Here is a 13,781-nt window from a genome sequence, read left to right as displayed (position 1 = left end):
CCTGGGGAGGTAAAGGAGGTCTAGGGAGCTGACAGCAGCAACCTATTCCTGCCCATATTGTGGCACAGAGATCGGGGTTAGACACAGGACTGGAAATGGCTGCTGGACCGATCAGGGCCTAATAAAATATCATGGGCTCTGGGAAGGCCCGTGATGTGAGGGGCTCTCCAGGGGTGGTGCTGAGGGGCACTGCGGGGCACCATCTCAGGACTGCAGCTTTATGATGCCCTGCCTTTACCCAGTGTTCTTCTCGTCTTGTGGAGCCAGGCCAGGAGAGCGTGTTGTGGGAGTCCCTGTTGAATTGCTAGAATAATCGCCATGAAGCGCTAACCACCTACGCCAAACTCCTTCCACCATCTTCCTGTCCCCGAGACATCTGGGTCCCTCTCCAGTCATATCTCTTGGAGCGAGATGACACTGCTGACACGGACACATCACCCGCACCGACCATTTGACACGGTCCTCGTACGACGACTGTTCTATAACATCACACATTCTACCCTGGTCCCGCAACATGCATATAAGGTGATCACATCTTTAAGAATCACATCGCATGTGATGCACTGCTTGGATTGACTCATGTATTGTGATGCCGGTCCATTTTTAATGTCAATTTGCAATAAGTGGAACTGGTTATCTGTGTACACTGTACTATTTTACTGAAAAACCAATGTTTTATTTATTTTTTAAATCGTATAAACATAACTGACCCTGGGAACAAGTTCGGAAGATAAAGTTTAGTATGCCTGAACTCAGAATGTTAAAGTGCATCTTTTAGTGAGAGTGATTTTTACATTCTTTGTTCAAAAATACAACCTTTAGAAAGTAGGTCTTTGCTTGCCTAACCTTCCAGTGTGCCTCTGCTAGGTTTGTATTTTGCATGTCTGGCTTTTGGATGGCAGGGGCTGGAGAAGGCAAGCGGCTCCAGAAGTCTGATGAGTTAGGGCTGGGCTGAATAGGCTAGGTCTGCAATTGAAGTGGAGGGTGGAGTAGCACCTTCAACTGAATAGGATTGTGCCTCCTTTCTACAATGATGGCTCTGCCCCCCTGTGGTGTGTCTGGAACCAGGGCTCACACAGACAAAGGAGGTTGTTGTGCAGTTGCAATGTGCCTCACAAAACTGGTCTTGGCTAGGTACAGACACTCTCTGCCTTCAGAGAACAAAGGATTTTGGTGTATAAAAAGAGGGGCCCAGACTTTTAGATCACTTCTCGGAAATCAAAAGGAACCTTTGCCAAGGAGAAGAGCCAGATAAGCTGAGGAGGAATGATACCACTGTGCTATTTGCTGTCTGTTGTTGGACTGCAGTGGATGCTTGCTGTCAAAGAAAGGAGTTTTATATAGCGCAAAGTTGACCCGAAGGTATAGGGTATCAGAGCGCTTTACATAGCACCAGTTGCGTTACATGAGGACACATTCATTCATTATTTTTTTTTTTTTTTAGGCACAGGGAGATTACATGATTTGCCCAGAATCACAGGATGTTTAGCATCGTTGCTGAGACTCGAGCCCAGTTCCAACTTGCAAAGAGGTGCCTGCATGTTGTTTAGGACCTCTAGAGACTGTTTGTCACTGGGAGCTGGAAAATCGATGCAGAATTGAAGTAGCGTGTTGCATCTGTTTTTGACTCATCGCTAAAGAAACCACCACTGCGACTCGAGAAATCGCTGCAAGACGCACTGGATGTGAGATCAACGCACCTCTTCCCGACACACGCTTGCTTTGTGGCTGCATGAAGCCAAGCATCATCCCGGATCTACGCATCGCATCAAGGCACCAAAACTGTCGCTTTGTTGGGGGACGCAGTAAGTAACAGACGCATCAACTCCACACGGAGTAAGAAAACTACGCCTCACCTCCTGTCTGGTAAGGAACCGACGCATCACCTCCCCTGTGCTGCAGTAAGAAACTGACCCATAACCTTCCCCGAAGCAAGGAACCGACGCATCACCTTCCCTGCGGCCATTTTGCTTGTTTTGCGTGACGCATCCCAGGTACTTTGTGAGAAAAGTGTCTCTGAACTATTTCTACCATTTGAAAGCCTTTTTTGTTTACTGTATTGTGGATTTTTATCATTTGGTCTTGTTTTGGTTTAGATAAAGATTACTTATTTTTCTAAACTGGTTTGGTGTCCATTTTTGTGTTTTCACTGTGTTACTGTATGTGTTCACAAATGTTTTATACACTGCCTCAGAGATAAGACTGTCTGCTTGTGCCAAGTTACCAAGGGGGTCAGCAGGGGTTATCTGCTCATGCCAAGCTACCAAGGGGGTGAGCTGGGTTTATTTTAGGAGAGTATCCCCCTTACCCTGACTAGAAGCAAGGGTCCTGATTTGGACAAAGGTACCTACCTCTGCCAACTAGAGACCCCGATATCTAGCAAGGGCGAACTGGTTTGCAGCGCTGCGCCCATCTCCGGCCTCCCCCCTCACACGATGCTGGTGAAACTCCTTCACTTCAAGGACAGAGATGCAGGGCTTCACGGGCCCCTTGCAGGTAGAAGATACATTTACATGCATTATCACATACCTTGCAACTCTAAAAGCATTGCAGGCAGAAAAGCAATCACAAAATAAAGTATAAGAAAATATCATGACAGTAGTCACCTGTGATATGAGTGTGTCAGTTGCTGCAGAGAATCCGACTCCCAAAGAAAAACCCAGAACGGTCATGACCTGGAAACAAACACAGCTGTAATTAAATCGGAGGCAAGTGCTCAAACTAATAATTCACCATATACGGAGGATATTTGGTTCATTGGTTAAGTTGTTGATTGAGAACAAGGTCTGAGCAGATTTATTTCCTGACCAACAAAGTAGAGTAACCTCTCTGTGTCCCTCTCTGCCCTCCCTCCCTGTCACACAACACAGTGTAGCCTCTTTGGGAGTTGCCCTGCATTGCGTGCCTTTTTAAAAAATCTGGCCCATTTTATCTCTGCATCTCAAAGTGGAGTTGATTGCATACCAGTGTTGCTCCACCTCAGGGATGCTGTAACTTCTTTCCAGAGTTTAACCACCACCCTGGGAGGGTCACGCAAGCCGGTCAATTTCCTGCAACCATATAGGGCCTCTGGGTACCGCCGACTACCCATTACATATCTGTCCATTTGGAGCACTGGATCTGTCTGTGGCATGAAGGCCCAGTCAATAACCGTGCTTATCTGTGGGGCACAGTAATATTTTTTAATAACTGGCAGAGCAATGCCTCTATCGTACCAACCTTTTGTAGGTTTGGGCAGTGCAATACTTGCTGGGCCTCAATCCCACCGCAGCGATCAGATCTCCGCCTCAACCAACCTAAAGTAGGTCTTAGGAAGCTCAGAGGGGGTATTCTGCAAAGCATATAAGAAACATGACAGTGACATCATTTTACAGTGCACCACTCTACCCAGCAGGGAAAGTGTTAAGGTCCGTCAGTGCCTCACATCTCTAACAATTAGTCTAATAGTGGGGCCAGGTTGCTCTGTGTCAGTTGTAATGTATATCTCAAAGTAGCGGAGGCTAGTGCGCACCAAAGTCACCCTACAGTCTGGTGGCAGATGCATAACATCCAGCTAGAAAGAGTAGATTAAAGACTTGTGCCAGTAGATAGTATATCCAGATTATTTACCAAAATTAGTGATGATCTGCATCAGTCTAACCATCTTCAAACCTGGTTCAGTAAACAAAAGAAGCACGTCATCCACATACTGTGATATTCTAACTTACCATAGACCTTTCATTGCAATTCTCTGACCAACAGACACTGTCATATACATGCTGCCAAAGACTCCAATGCCAGAGTGAAAATAATTGTGGACAGGGGACAGCCCTGCCTGGTACCCACACTGAAGTTTACGCATCTGGGAATACAACCCATTTACCTTGACTCTGGCCAGAGGGCCACCTTGGAGTAGGAGGAACTAATGCATTGGCCAAGAGTTTGGCTAACACTGCAAAGATTAATCCTATTCAGCTGTATCAAATGCCATTTTTGCATTCGGTGACAACACCGCTGTCTTTTCCCTTAATTCGTCCTCTGACCCAGTACTCCATATAGGAAACTGGGATTTAGTCTGGCACTTTGGTGGGGCATAAATCCTGACTGATCTGGGTGGAAGAGTGAGTGGATAACCTTTTTGAGCCGTGTTGCTAGTACTTTGCCCAAGATTTTGACCTCAGCATTCACCAATGACATAGGTCTACCTGGTGTATCATCCATACAGTGGCAAGTCTTTGGTCCTGGGGCAGAGATCCCCTCTGTTTAAACTCCGTGTACATAGTTACGAGCAGTAGGGCAAGCTTACTTCCCATCATTTAAGAAAGCTCAATTGGCAGTCCTTTCAGATACAAGCCCTTCCCGGACTGCAGCTCCCTCCCCACTGCCACCAAATATCAAAATCTGCTTTTAGAAACTCCAGATCATCACTTGATTATATCAGGTGTATGGCAGACATGGTTGTCCTCTGCAATTTTGGTCACCGCTGGGGCAGTATACCTGAGCGTAACTGGGTTCTAACTTCCCTGCTATACACCCTCCTTCCTTGACAAGCTCCCCTGTCTCTGTTTTGTTCTTAACTGATCCCTCTCACCTAGCGAGACAAGAAGCTTACCAGTTTTATTCCCGACTTTATACAGTCAATAAGCCATAGCAATGTGCACCGCCTAGGTGGCCTAAGTGTCCAGGACGTTATATTCCTGTTGCATCAGCCCTTAAGTATATTGCGCTCCCAATCCCATCTCTGTCTTGAGGAGGCACTCCAACTCCAGTATGTCCCACTCTAGCTTGTCAAGCCTGGCTCTCCAGTCTCTGTTGAACCCAGATATAAGGGAGAGCACCAGGCCCCTGACCACTGTTTTATAAGCCTCCCACGCAGTTTGCATAGAGTCCACCGAGATGAGGTTGTCTTTAAAATAGCGATCTGTACTTTCAGTGAGGCCCTCCCATATCATGCGTTGTTTCAGATACCATGAGTTTATCTGCCGAGCCGCCTCGCTAGCGAACAGCTTCAAATTGAATATCGCCCAACCTGCGGAGTGATCAGAGATCCGTCCGACATAGTACCGAACAGCAGAGTTTTGTTTGACTTGTTGGTGTCATGTGAGAAGGTAATCAATGCAGGAGAGGCTCCCAGGTGTAAGGTCATCCCCGCGGGTCGTGTGTAAGCCATATACCCACAATCCTCAGAGGAGCCAGAAAACCCCAAAACTGACCTGGCTCGCCCCCGCCAGTTTCTGCGGTCACAGTCCTTGCTGACCACTATGTTAAAGTCACCTCCCAGAAGCAACACTCCATCCAGCAGTTGTAAGGGCAAGGAACCCAATTCAGGAAAGTGGTGGCATGCCATCTTGGTGGTATATATACAGAACAAATATTGAATGGCTAGCCCTCCCGATATCCCGACAGTGCAGTAATTCTCCCATGGGCGTCCCGCCATGTCCTTTAGACAATAAAGGGGAGTGATTCCCTCATTAGAATCCCCACCCCTCTGTTCTACCATGTTATAGTCCCACCTGACGAGAGCTCGGTATGTGTTGCCCAGCATGTATATTTCCTGTAGTAAAACAATTTCAGGAACATGGCATATAAAATATTGAAGGACCACTCAACTTTTAATCTTGTCTTCCAACCCATTAACCCTCCAGGACATTAATTTCAGGGAGCTTCGTCAAACCATTGCAAAGGTGCATTCACAAAGCCCAGAGGCCCTGTTAGTCTCATGTTAAGTGCCTCAGGCTAGATGCTTGATTCTGTAACATCCAAAAGGCACATTTCCCCAATGCAGCGCAACAGTGCACTAACACAGACAGAGTATAACAAAAGAATCAAGAAAATGTCCCATTCAAAACCCCCCCAGCAACACTGCATGGCAGGATTAAAACTGATCAACATCCAAACATTGCAGGGCTCCTGTCATCCCAACAGTAGTACATAACAGCAGGGCCCAGTGGAAAATCGGACAGAAGCTTCCTATTTCTCATCACCCCTTTATCTTACTATAATTAAAGTCTCAGGCACGTCCTCCATGGTCCAGGTCTCACTCTCATTTTTTTGTGTCCCCACACCACCTCCCACCAGCATCATCCCCATTCACAAGCTGGTTATCCAGGGTATGAGGAGGGGCACCAGTCAAGGCCCCCCTGGTTTCCTCAATCCAGGCATCCTGCAAGTCCCCCCTCGACCGAAACTGCTGCTAATTTTCTCCAGTCTCTCTTGCAGTGTCCCATGTTGCTCCTGCCACTTCATTTAATGGGCACCTGCAGACGTTGCAATGCCTGTCATCCATCCACTGGCCACCACCCCTCAAGCCAGTGCCAGGCCACAAAGTGCCAATTCTTTTCCTTTACCACCACCCGCATCTTCACCAGAAATATCATGGAATATTTGAAGCCTTGCTGTCACAGAATCCATTTCACCTCATCAAAACTCCTGCGGAGCTTCCGAAGTTTGAGGATAAAGTCAAGAAGGTGCTGATGGGAGCTGTTACCTACCAAAGGGCTGCCCTCGACAAGTAGCCTGTAATATACCATCTCAATCCCTTTGATTGAATATGCGGGCAATGAATGTGCACGGTATGGTGCTTAGCATCCGCGGATGGCCAGGGATCCTGTGTGCGTCCTCTATAGAGAAAAATTTCTAGAGGCTCTTCTGTTGAAGCATGTTCAGGATGGAACCCCCAGAAAGAGGTCCATGTTTAGCCTCTTGTTCTCTCTGGGACCTCTACAATCCTGCTGTTGTTTCTTCTAAAGCGACCTTCAATGTCCTCCAGCATGGCCCATATGGTTGCGGCATCTTCCTGAAGTCTGCCCATTTGGTGTCCTGAGGGTCAACATCTCCATCGGGAGTGGTGCAATCAAACCTCCCTCTCCTTCACTCTCTCTCCCATCTTGCGCAGATCTGCCCTGATGAGTGTAATTTCCAAAGTGACTGAGTCGATTTTATCCCCACAGGAAACTTGGTACCATCTGTATCATCTCCATAATATCCCCTAGCCATCTCATTAGACAGAGCCTATCTATTCAACTTTATTTCTGCGTGCAACTTGTCCTCATGCCACCAGTCATCATCACCTACCTGCCCAGAAGGTCATCAACTATCTAAAGAGTGGCAATTGCCCCAGGCTGCTCCCTCCATTGGAGCACTCTTGTAGTCTTTTGGGTTTCTCTCAACCAACGTTAAAGAGGTATCTCCAGGCAAACAAATTATATTGAGACCCCAGTGTCATCCATTGGGGGATCGTCTGTAGGGGGAGTGAGGGGAAAGTAACCTCCAACAACACCCAGCCACTAATGGTGTCTGTTTTCAGCCCGGCAGAAGAGAATGACAAAGCATGCAAAGGGCAGGGCCCCTTACCCTTCCTCACATTGGGGTCCAGGACCCTGCACCTCAATCCAGGCTGGTTCTCAGCTGCATCCCAGCGTTTTATGCTGTGCAAGTCGCGACTTCACCTGTTTATCTGTGTGAGTAGATTTGTATTCAAGGATGTGATATGAGCTAGAAGCTCAGGCAAGACTCAACTTTTTAAACCTTGCATCAGAGCGCAACAATAAAACATATTTACCTTAAATAAAAAACGCAGCTCTGCCGAATTTGATGCTCTTGAGGAACCAGTCTTCTGCACTAGCCTGGGAAACGCCATTCAGACTTAATTTACTGAAAACATAGACAGAGTGTTTTTGCCGCTGATTGAAAGGGAAGCGTTTAAGATGGCTACCATACATGGAAAAGGCACAAGCCTGGCCTACACACAGACTGAAATAAATGATCCATTTCAAACCTATTACACACTATTATACGCTACTGGAAACACCCCACGTGTTCAGATTGCATGAGTATGTGATGGCTGCTCCAAAATTTATGTTGTCTGAAAAAGAGGGTTTTGCCTAGGAAGGGAACTTAGACTCCATAAACTGCAGGTGTACAGAGGAATTAGCTAAGGGGAAGGTACCTGATTGGACGGTTTGCCTATTGAAATCAATGCCACCTATATTGATGATCTATCCCTGGGACTGACTGCATTATTTAATGAGGCCCAATTACATGCAGACCACTGTCTATCCTTAATATGGAGTATAAGATTATTAGTAAAATCATACCAAAATGGTCACTTTTCCCTACCCTTTGCCCTCTTTTTGACTATTTGGTACTGGTATAATGACTGAGGATACACCGAGTCCTGCTAACCAGACCCCAATGCCAGTGCTCTGACCCTTAAATGTGTATGTTTAAATGGCCTATGCCCTGTTTGCATAAGTAAACGTATTTATAATTCCCGAATATATGATACCAGGGGTATCCAGGGCACATAGGTTAAAGTGTCCCATAGCGGCAGCAGCACTCCTTGTGTCCCAATGAGGACAACTAAGTAAAACATGTCTCTCAGCCTGCCAGCACAGACTGGTCGAGCAGTTTAAAACAGCTGACTCATCTTTGCCATTGAAACTAATGGCAAAGTCCAGACCTTGCGTTTTAATATTTATGTCACCCCTAAGGAAGGATGCTTTATACTACTAAGTAGGACATGTATTTTATATGTCCTAACTGTAAGAATCCAAATTGTTGTTTTCTTTGTTGAAGGGCCAGTAGCCACATTGGCAAGTTCAGGGTTACATGATAAGAACCCAGCTGTGATAACTTCTGAATAGAAGTACTAAAGTTGGTACCTTAAGGTATCAAAAGAATTGCTACATTAAACACAATGAGATGCTAAGTCCAATTTAATGTACCTTTTGAATATACGGAATCTTTTATAAAGTTGCCACCCTGTTGCCCACTTTTCCTTTTTTTTATTATATTTTTTTCATTTCATGTAAAGGGAGATCATCACTGTGTATCCAAATATACAATGAAAAAAAAGAGAAACTGGGATAGCACCAAATCACACAATTTCCATAAAATAAAATTGGTTAATTGAGAACATATACAGCAGGACAAACATGTTTAACTTGTCAATCCTTAAGTACCTTATACCAAACAGTTTGAAATTTCCGCATAGCACTTATACTTCTGGTTTTTGCCACAACTTTTTCCCTTTCACAAATCTCTACCAACAGAGTCCACCACTCCACCGAGCTAATAGGTTTAGGGGAGAGCCAAGAACTGGCAATGGTAAGCTTTGCAGTAACCAATGAGATGGCAAAAGTGCACAAAGTGCCAGGCTAGGGTCAACCTTAAAACACATCAATATCTCCTTGATGGTAAATCTTAGTTCTAGACCCAATCTGTCTCTACAAGCATGGCTAACGTCCTCCCTGACAGCCCAGATCAGCGGGCATGCAGCAAACCTGTGCAGTATATGTAGACAGCAATGGCTATGCACTTGGTGCATTTTGTTTTATTGTCGGGACTTGATCGCCTCTTTTTTCCCGCCAACTTGCTATCTTCTTAGGGGTGTATTATAGCATACACAGAGTCCTAAAATGTTGGAGCTTTAAATTAACTGAGACTACAGTTTGTTTTAGTGTTGTGAATGCATAGTTAATTAGTATGGCAGGGACATCTGACCCCAAGGTACGGCTCCCATTCAGCGTGAGCTGGAGACAAGGGACTGTTCTGAGTTGTGAAAAATATTGGTACGCAATCCGTATTGTGTGTTTACGGGGTGTTTCATTAATACATATCAGTATCTCCTATGCAGAAATGGATACAAGCCTTTGTGATCTCAAGAAAAAGTCTCTAATATGCAAATACTTTTAATAAAATTGTTGAGGAAGAGAAAATGTGTTGGTGAGACTTTGAAAGGTATTGAAACCATTAATGTTGTATAAGTGACCAAGTCTCTCCACCCTGTACATAGCCCAGCGTTCTGCCACACTATCCTTCAAGAGCTCAGGCAAGAGTGGGTTATCCCAAAGAGGAAACCTATTGTGAAAAATTGGAAGTGAATCGCCAGAGAGAATATCCTGTCAAAGAATAACAGTGTCTCTAATGGTCTTGACTCGGACTCGCTTGTAGGGTGTGATATAATCATCTACTATCTCTTGGCCGAGTAAAAATCGTGGTCTTTATTTGAGAGGAGGCTGCGGAGACGTCCCGAGAAGGAGGCCCAGAAGTAGAGCTTAAAATCAGTTGAAGACTGCCTTGTATATATGGATATTTTATAAATGTAATCGCTCAGCGAGCTCGCCTATAGCCCCAAATGAAGCTGCTTATAATCATGTCAAGTTAAGAATTCCAAGAGTAATAGCATGGAATACATATAAGAATGTAGGTAGTATTGACATATTTATAATGTTACATCTACCTATAATACTGAAGGGGAGATTATGAATTTTTTTCCGCTTTTTAGTGACTTCATGTAAGAGAGATTCATAATTCAGATTAAGTATGTTTCATAGTCTTGAAGTGATTTGTACGCCAAGATAAGTTGCCACATGCCAAACCCCTGCTATAGGGCTAGTAGGTGTAAGGTTAATATTCACTTGTGTCTTACTAATGTTTAGTTTGTAACAAGAAAGTAACCTGAAAGTTTGTGCCTCTTGCTTGCTTATTTCTAAAGAATCAGCGGGATGAGAAATTACTTTTTTAAGGTTGATACTTGCACATACAGCCTTTATTCGTGGTAACGCCCCGGTAAAAATTCAACTTAATAACTACTTGCTGCCATTCTGTTCGTATACCCCCTTTGCTTTTAACAAACCCCTTGAAGCTAAACCCTCTAACCATCCCAAAAATAACCCACCTGAATCCTGCCCTGTATCCTAAGAAAAGAATCAACCCCTCCCTGCTGTATCTGGAAAGACAGCAATTGAGAGCGCCAGCACCCTGAGAACCGTAACACTCATTACTGAGAAGGGTCATTAGCTCAATGTTGGAAAGTGGGTTATTGGAAGGGGCAAATGTAGGTCTGCCACTGGCAATATAAGGCCACTAACACATGATAGGACCCAGCAGAAAATGATTCCTATGCTCAACCCTTGGTAAAGTGGCTGCGAGCAGACAGGCTTAACTTCAAAGACAGGTATGTAAAGCATTTAAAAACACCATTTCAGTAAATAATTGAGACACAACATAAAATAAAAACACTACACCAATTTATAACAAGCATTTACAATGCAATAGGTCTCGCAGCATTAAAGTTTGAGTTATTGGCATTGTGTATGACAATGCCAATAGTTATAGCTTTTGCAAATATTACACCTATAGCATTTGTAATGCAATATGTGTTGTATTTATGTGACTTATATGTATTGATATTACAAATAACAATGGCTTTTAATTTTTTTAAATAATTAATACTTGAATAAAAGTTATTGTAATTGAGTCGGTGGAAGGGTGAAGTGGGTGGGGCAGCAAGTTGTAGTGGAGAGAAAGGAGGGTGAAGTTGGGAGAGATGAAGGTGAGACAGAGAAACAAGTTTGAGCAATTGGCATTGTAAATGACAATGCCTTTTATTTATGTTTTGGTTTTTAAAACATAAATGAAAGGCATTGTCATTTCCAATGCCAATAGCTTAAACTTGCGTAAATGCGTGACAATAAAATACCGATTTAAATTTAGACATTTGAAAAGATTCAGTTTGACGCATGTTGCATGACACAGATAAGGAACCGGCTCATCTCCTTAAAGTGCAAAGAATGTCAAGTAACTAAAATAGACAGCTGTGTTAAAGTTAAGGGGTCTGGTAAAAATTAAATGTATGTCCTTAAAACAAAAAAAGCCCTATCACAATTTGTACATTTTATAAAGATGCCGCTGGAGTTTTTGCAAAAACAGGACAAGTGCTTGCAGTTTTCAAACAAAATATTCTGCCCTACTCGGTAACCAATGACACATTTCCATCTGTGACTAACAGGCCTTTCATCCATCATAAATCGATGAAATTAAAATGACTATTATAAATAAAAAATCTGTTACTTCTGCGCAAAAATACTTTTTGGGTGGCACGTGGCTTATAAATAATAACCGTGCTTATAGTATAGCTTGATGTTAGCTTTTGAAGCTAGCTGACAATTGAATATGTGATCAGACATTTTTATTTAATTCATAATATGTATGATGTACTTGAAAAAGACACTTGTGATGTCACACGAAAGCTACCACTGCTTTATTTTCCCACTTTTTTTTATCATTGTATTATTAGTTCTAAATTTCGAGCATTTCACGAATGGTGTATTTTATCGGTGCTTTCCAGAGGCAACATTGCTCTGTACAATATGAACATACTGCAGGAGAGAAGCAGCGTCGGCTCTGCGTATTGTACACTGCCAATGACATGCAAACCAAAGTGGAATGCCTGGTAAAGACAGCTCGGCCTCCCATCTTCCCTAGGTCGGTAAATTAAATACCATCACGTTCAACAGTAATCCTGCCTGTTCTGTATATAGTCGAGCGAGCACAAAAGGGTGCTACGAAGGGCCTTGTGAGACCTACGGCACTGGAATGGCTGCCGCCTTTGTTCCTGAAGGCATGATGTGCAGTGTGTGCAGGAGCAGAGTATGGTGTGTCTGCTGGGAGAGAGTGCCCACTGCGCCGGAAGTGTGCACTGTGTCTGTCACAAGAAGCACCCGCTGGGGGAGGGGTGCTGCTGTAAGGCCGGCGAGCAGCGCCTCGTGCCTCAGATGTGCCAGAGCCACATGCAGTGGGACTGCTGGGGGCCGGCGCCCGCTGAACTAGCAGTAATGGAGCTGCGTGCAGAGTGTGTGTCCCTATCCTACGGAGAGCAAAGTGAGCGATGGTAGGGATGCTACTGAGGAGTTGGTAAGGGAGCTGTGTCTCACACGCAGTGCGTGCGCCAGCTGAGTGCAGCGTATCCTTCAGGGCGCACATACACTATATTAGGTGTGCTGCTCTTCGGTGCAGTTTGCTTGCCAGGAAGCTGTGTCGACAGCCCACAGGGGATGGCTCAGAGTTGCCATGTGAAGCCAGACGTAGCTGCGCTTTTAGAACCAGCCGCTACTCTCTGTACCACTTGCCATGCGTTCGAGTGCTGTACACTTCCGAACTAACAGGGCGCATATACCATGTGCGCATGTCCACCGGGCCTTCTTAGTGCACTTAGAGCTCAGGTCCATACGTTGTGTGTTGGTGCTCAGAGATAAAGTCTCCACTACGCTAAGATGAGCTTACTGTGGAGAAATCCTTAGGAAATAACCCTAGCCTTGGTGCACTTTCTGGGGTACAATCTTTAATTGGGGGAGGGTGTAATATACCCCCAGTGGTGCAACACACGCCTGAGCTATATGCAAGGTTCCCAGTTCACTGCATGCTACAGGGAGTGAGACAGCACGCATGTGCATAACCCCACCGGACAAATGACCCTCTTCTCCCAGAGGCTCCTAGTTCCAGTTTACTCTGTTTCTCACCGGATGACCTCCGACTCTCGGGCCCAGCCTGGTGCCAGCTCACAAGGCGCTGCCTCGTCAGCCAGCATCTGAAAGGCACCCCTTTAATCCTTGGGGCTGATCTGGATCGGATCAGGCTACAGCGCGAAACCAAAACCTTGCGTGGGGCGGGACTTCCGTGGGGCGAGACTTCCGTCTTCGGAAGCCCGGGCACGCGCCCACGGAGAGAAGCAGTGCTGGTGATGCGGGGCTCCCATGCCCGAGGGAGAGCCCCGCGGAGGCTGGAGAAGTGTAGAATGGCAGTCAGTGGGGTTTAGTGGGGTGGGGGGTGCGCTTGTATGTATGTATGTATGTATGTATGCGGCGGCGAGGGGGGAGGGGTCTCTGTATGTGTGTGTGCGTGCGTGTGTGTAGGTGTGCTCGTGTGTGTCTCTGTGTGCGCATGCGTGCAAGGAGAGGTGTGCCTGTATATGTTTGCGCTTCCCAGGAGACAGCCACGGCGAGAGCGTTCACGCGCGC

At 45.4% G+C, this 13,781-nt stretch overlaps 1 protein-coding gene across 1 annotated transcript in view; it reads right to left on the bottom strand.

The window, feature by feature from the left end:
• Nucleotides 1-13,781, bottom strand: part of LOC147718104 (multidrug and toxin extrusion protein 2-like) — a 615,385-nt gene that overhangs the window by 446,332 nt on the left and 155,272 nt on the right. The window contains exon 3 of the mRNA XM_086919188.1: nucleotides 2,607-2,675. Coding sequence (XP_086775314.1) covers nucleotides 2,607-2,675 — 69 coding nt within the window. The remainder of the gene's footprint in view (nucleotides 1-2,606; nucleotides 2,676-13,781) is intronic.

This window comes from Lissotriton vulgaris, chromosome 4_2, assembly GCF_964263255.1.
Source record: "Lissotriton vulgaris chromosome 4_2, aLisVul1.2, whole genome shotgun sequence".
In the NCBI taxonomy this organism is placed as follows: domain Eukaryota; kingdom Metazoa; phylum Chordata; class Amphibia; order Caudata; family Salamandridae; genus Lissotriton; species Lissotriton vulgaris.
The sequence above is the reverse complement of the archived record's forward strand: the minus strand, read 5'-3'. Positions and strand labels throughout refer to the sequence as shown.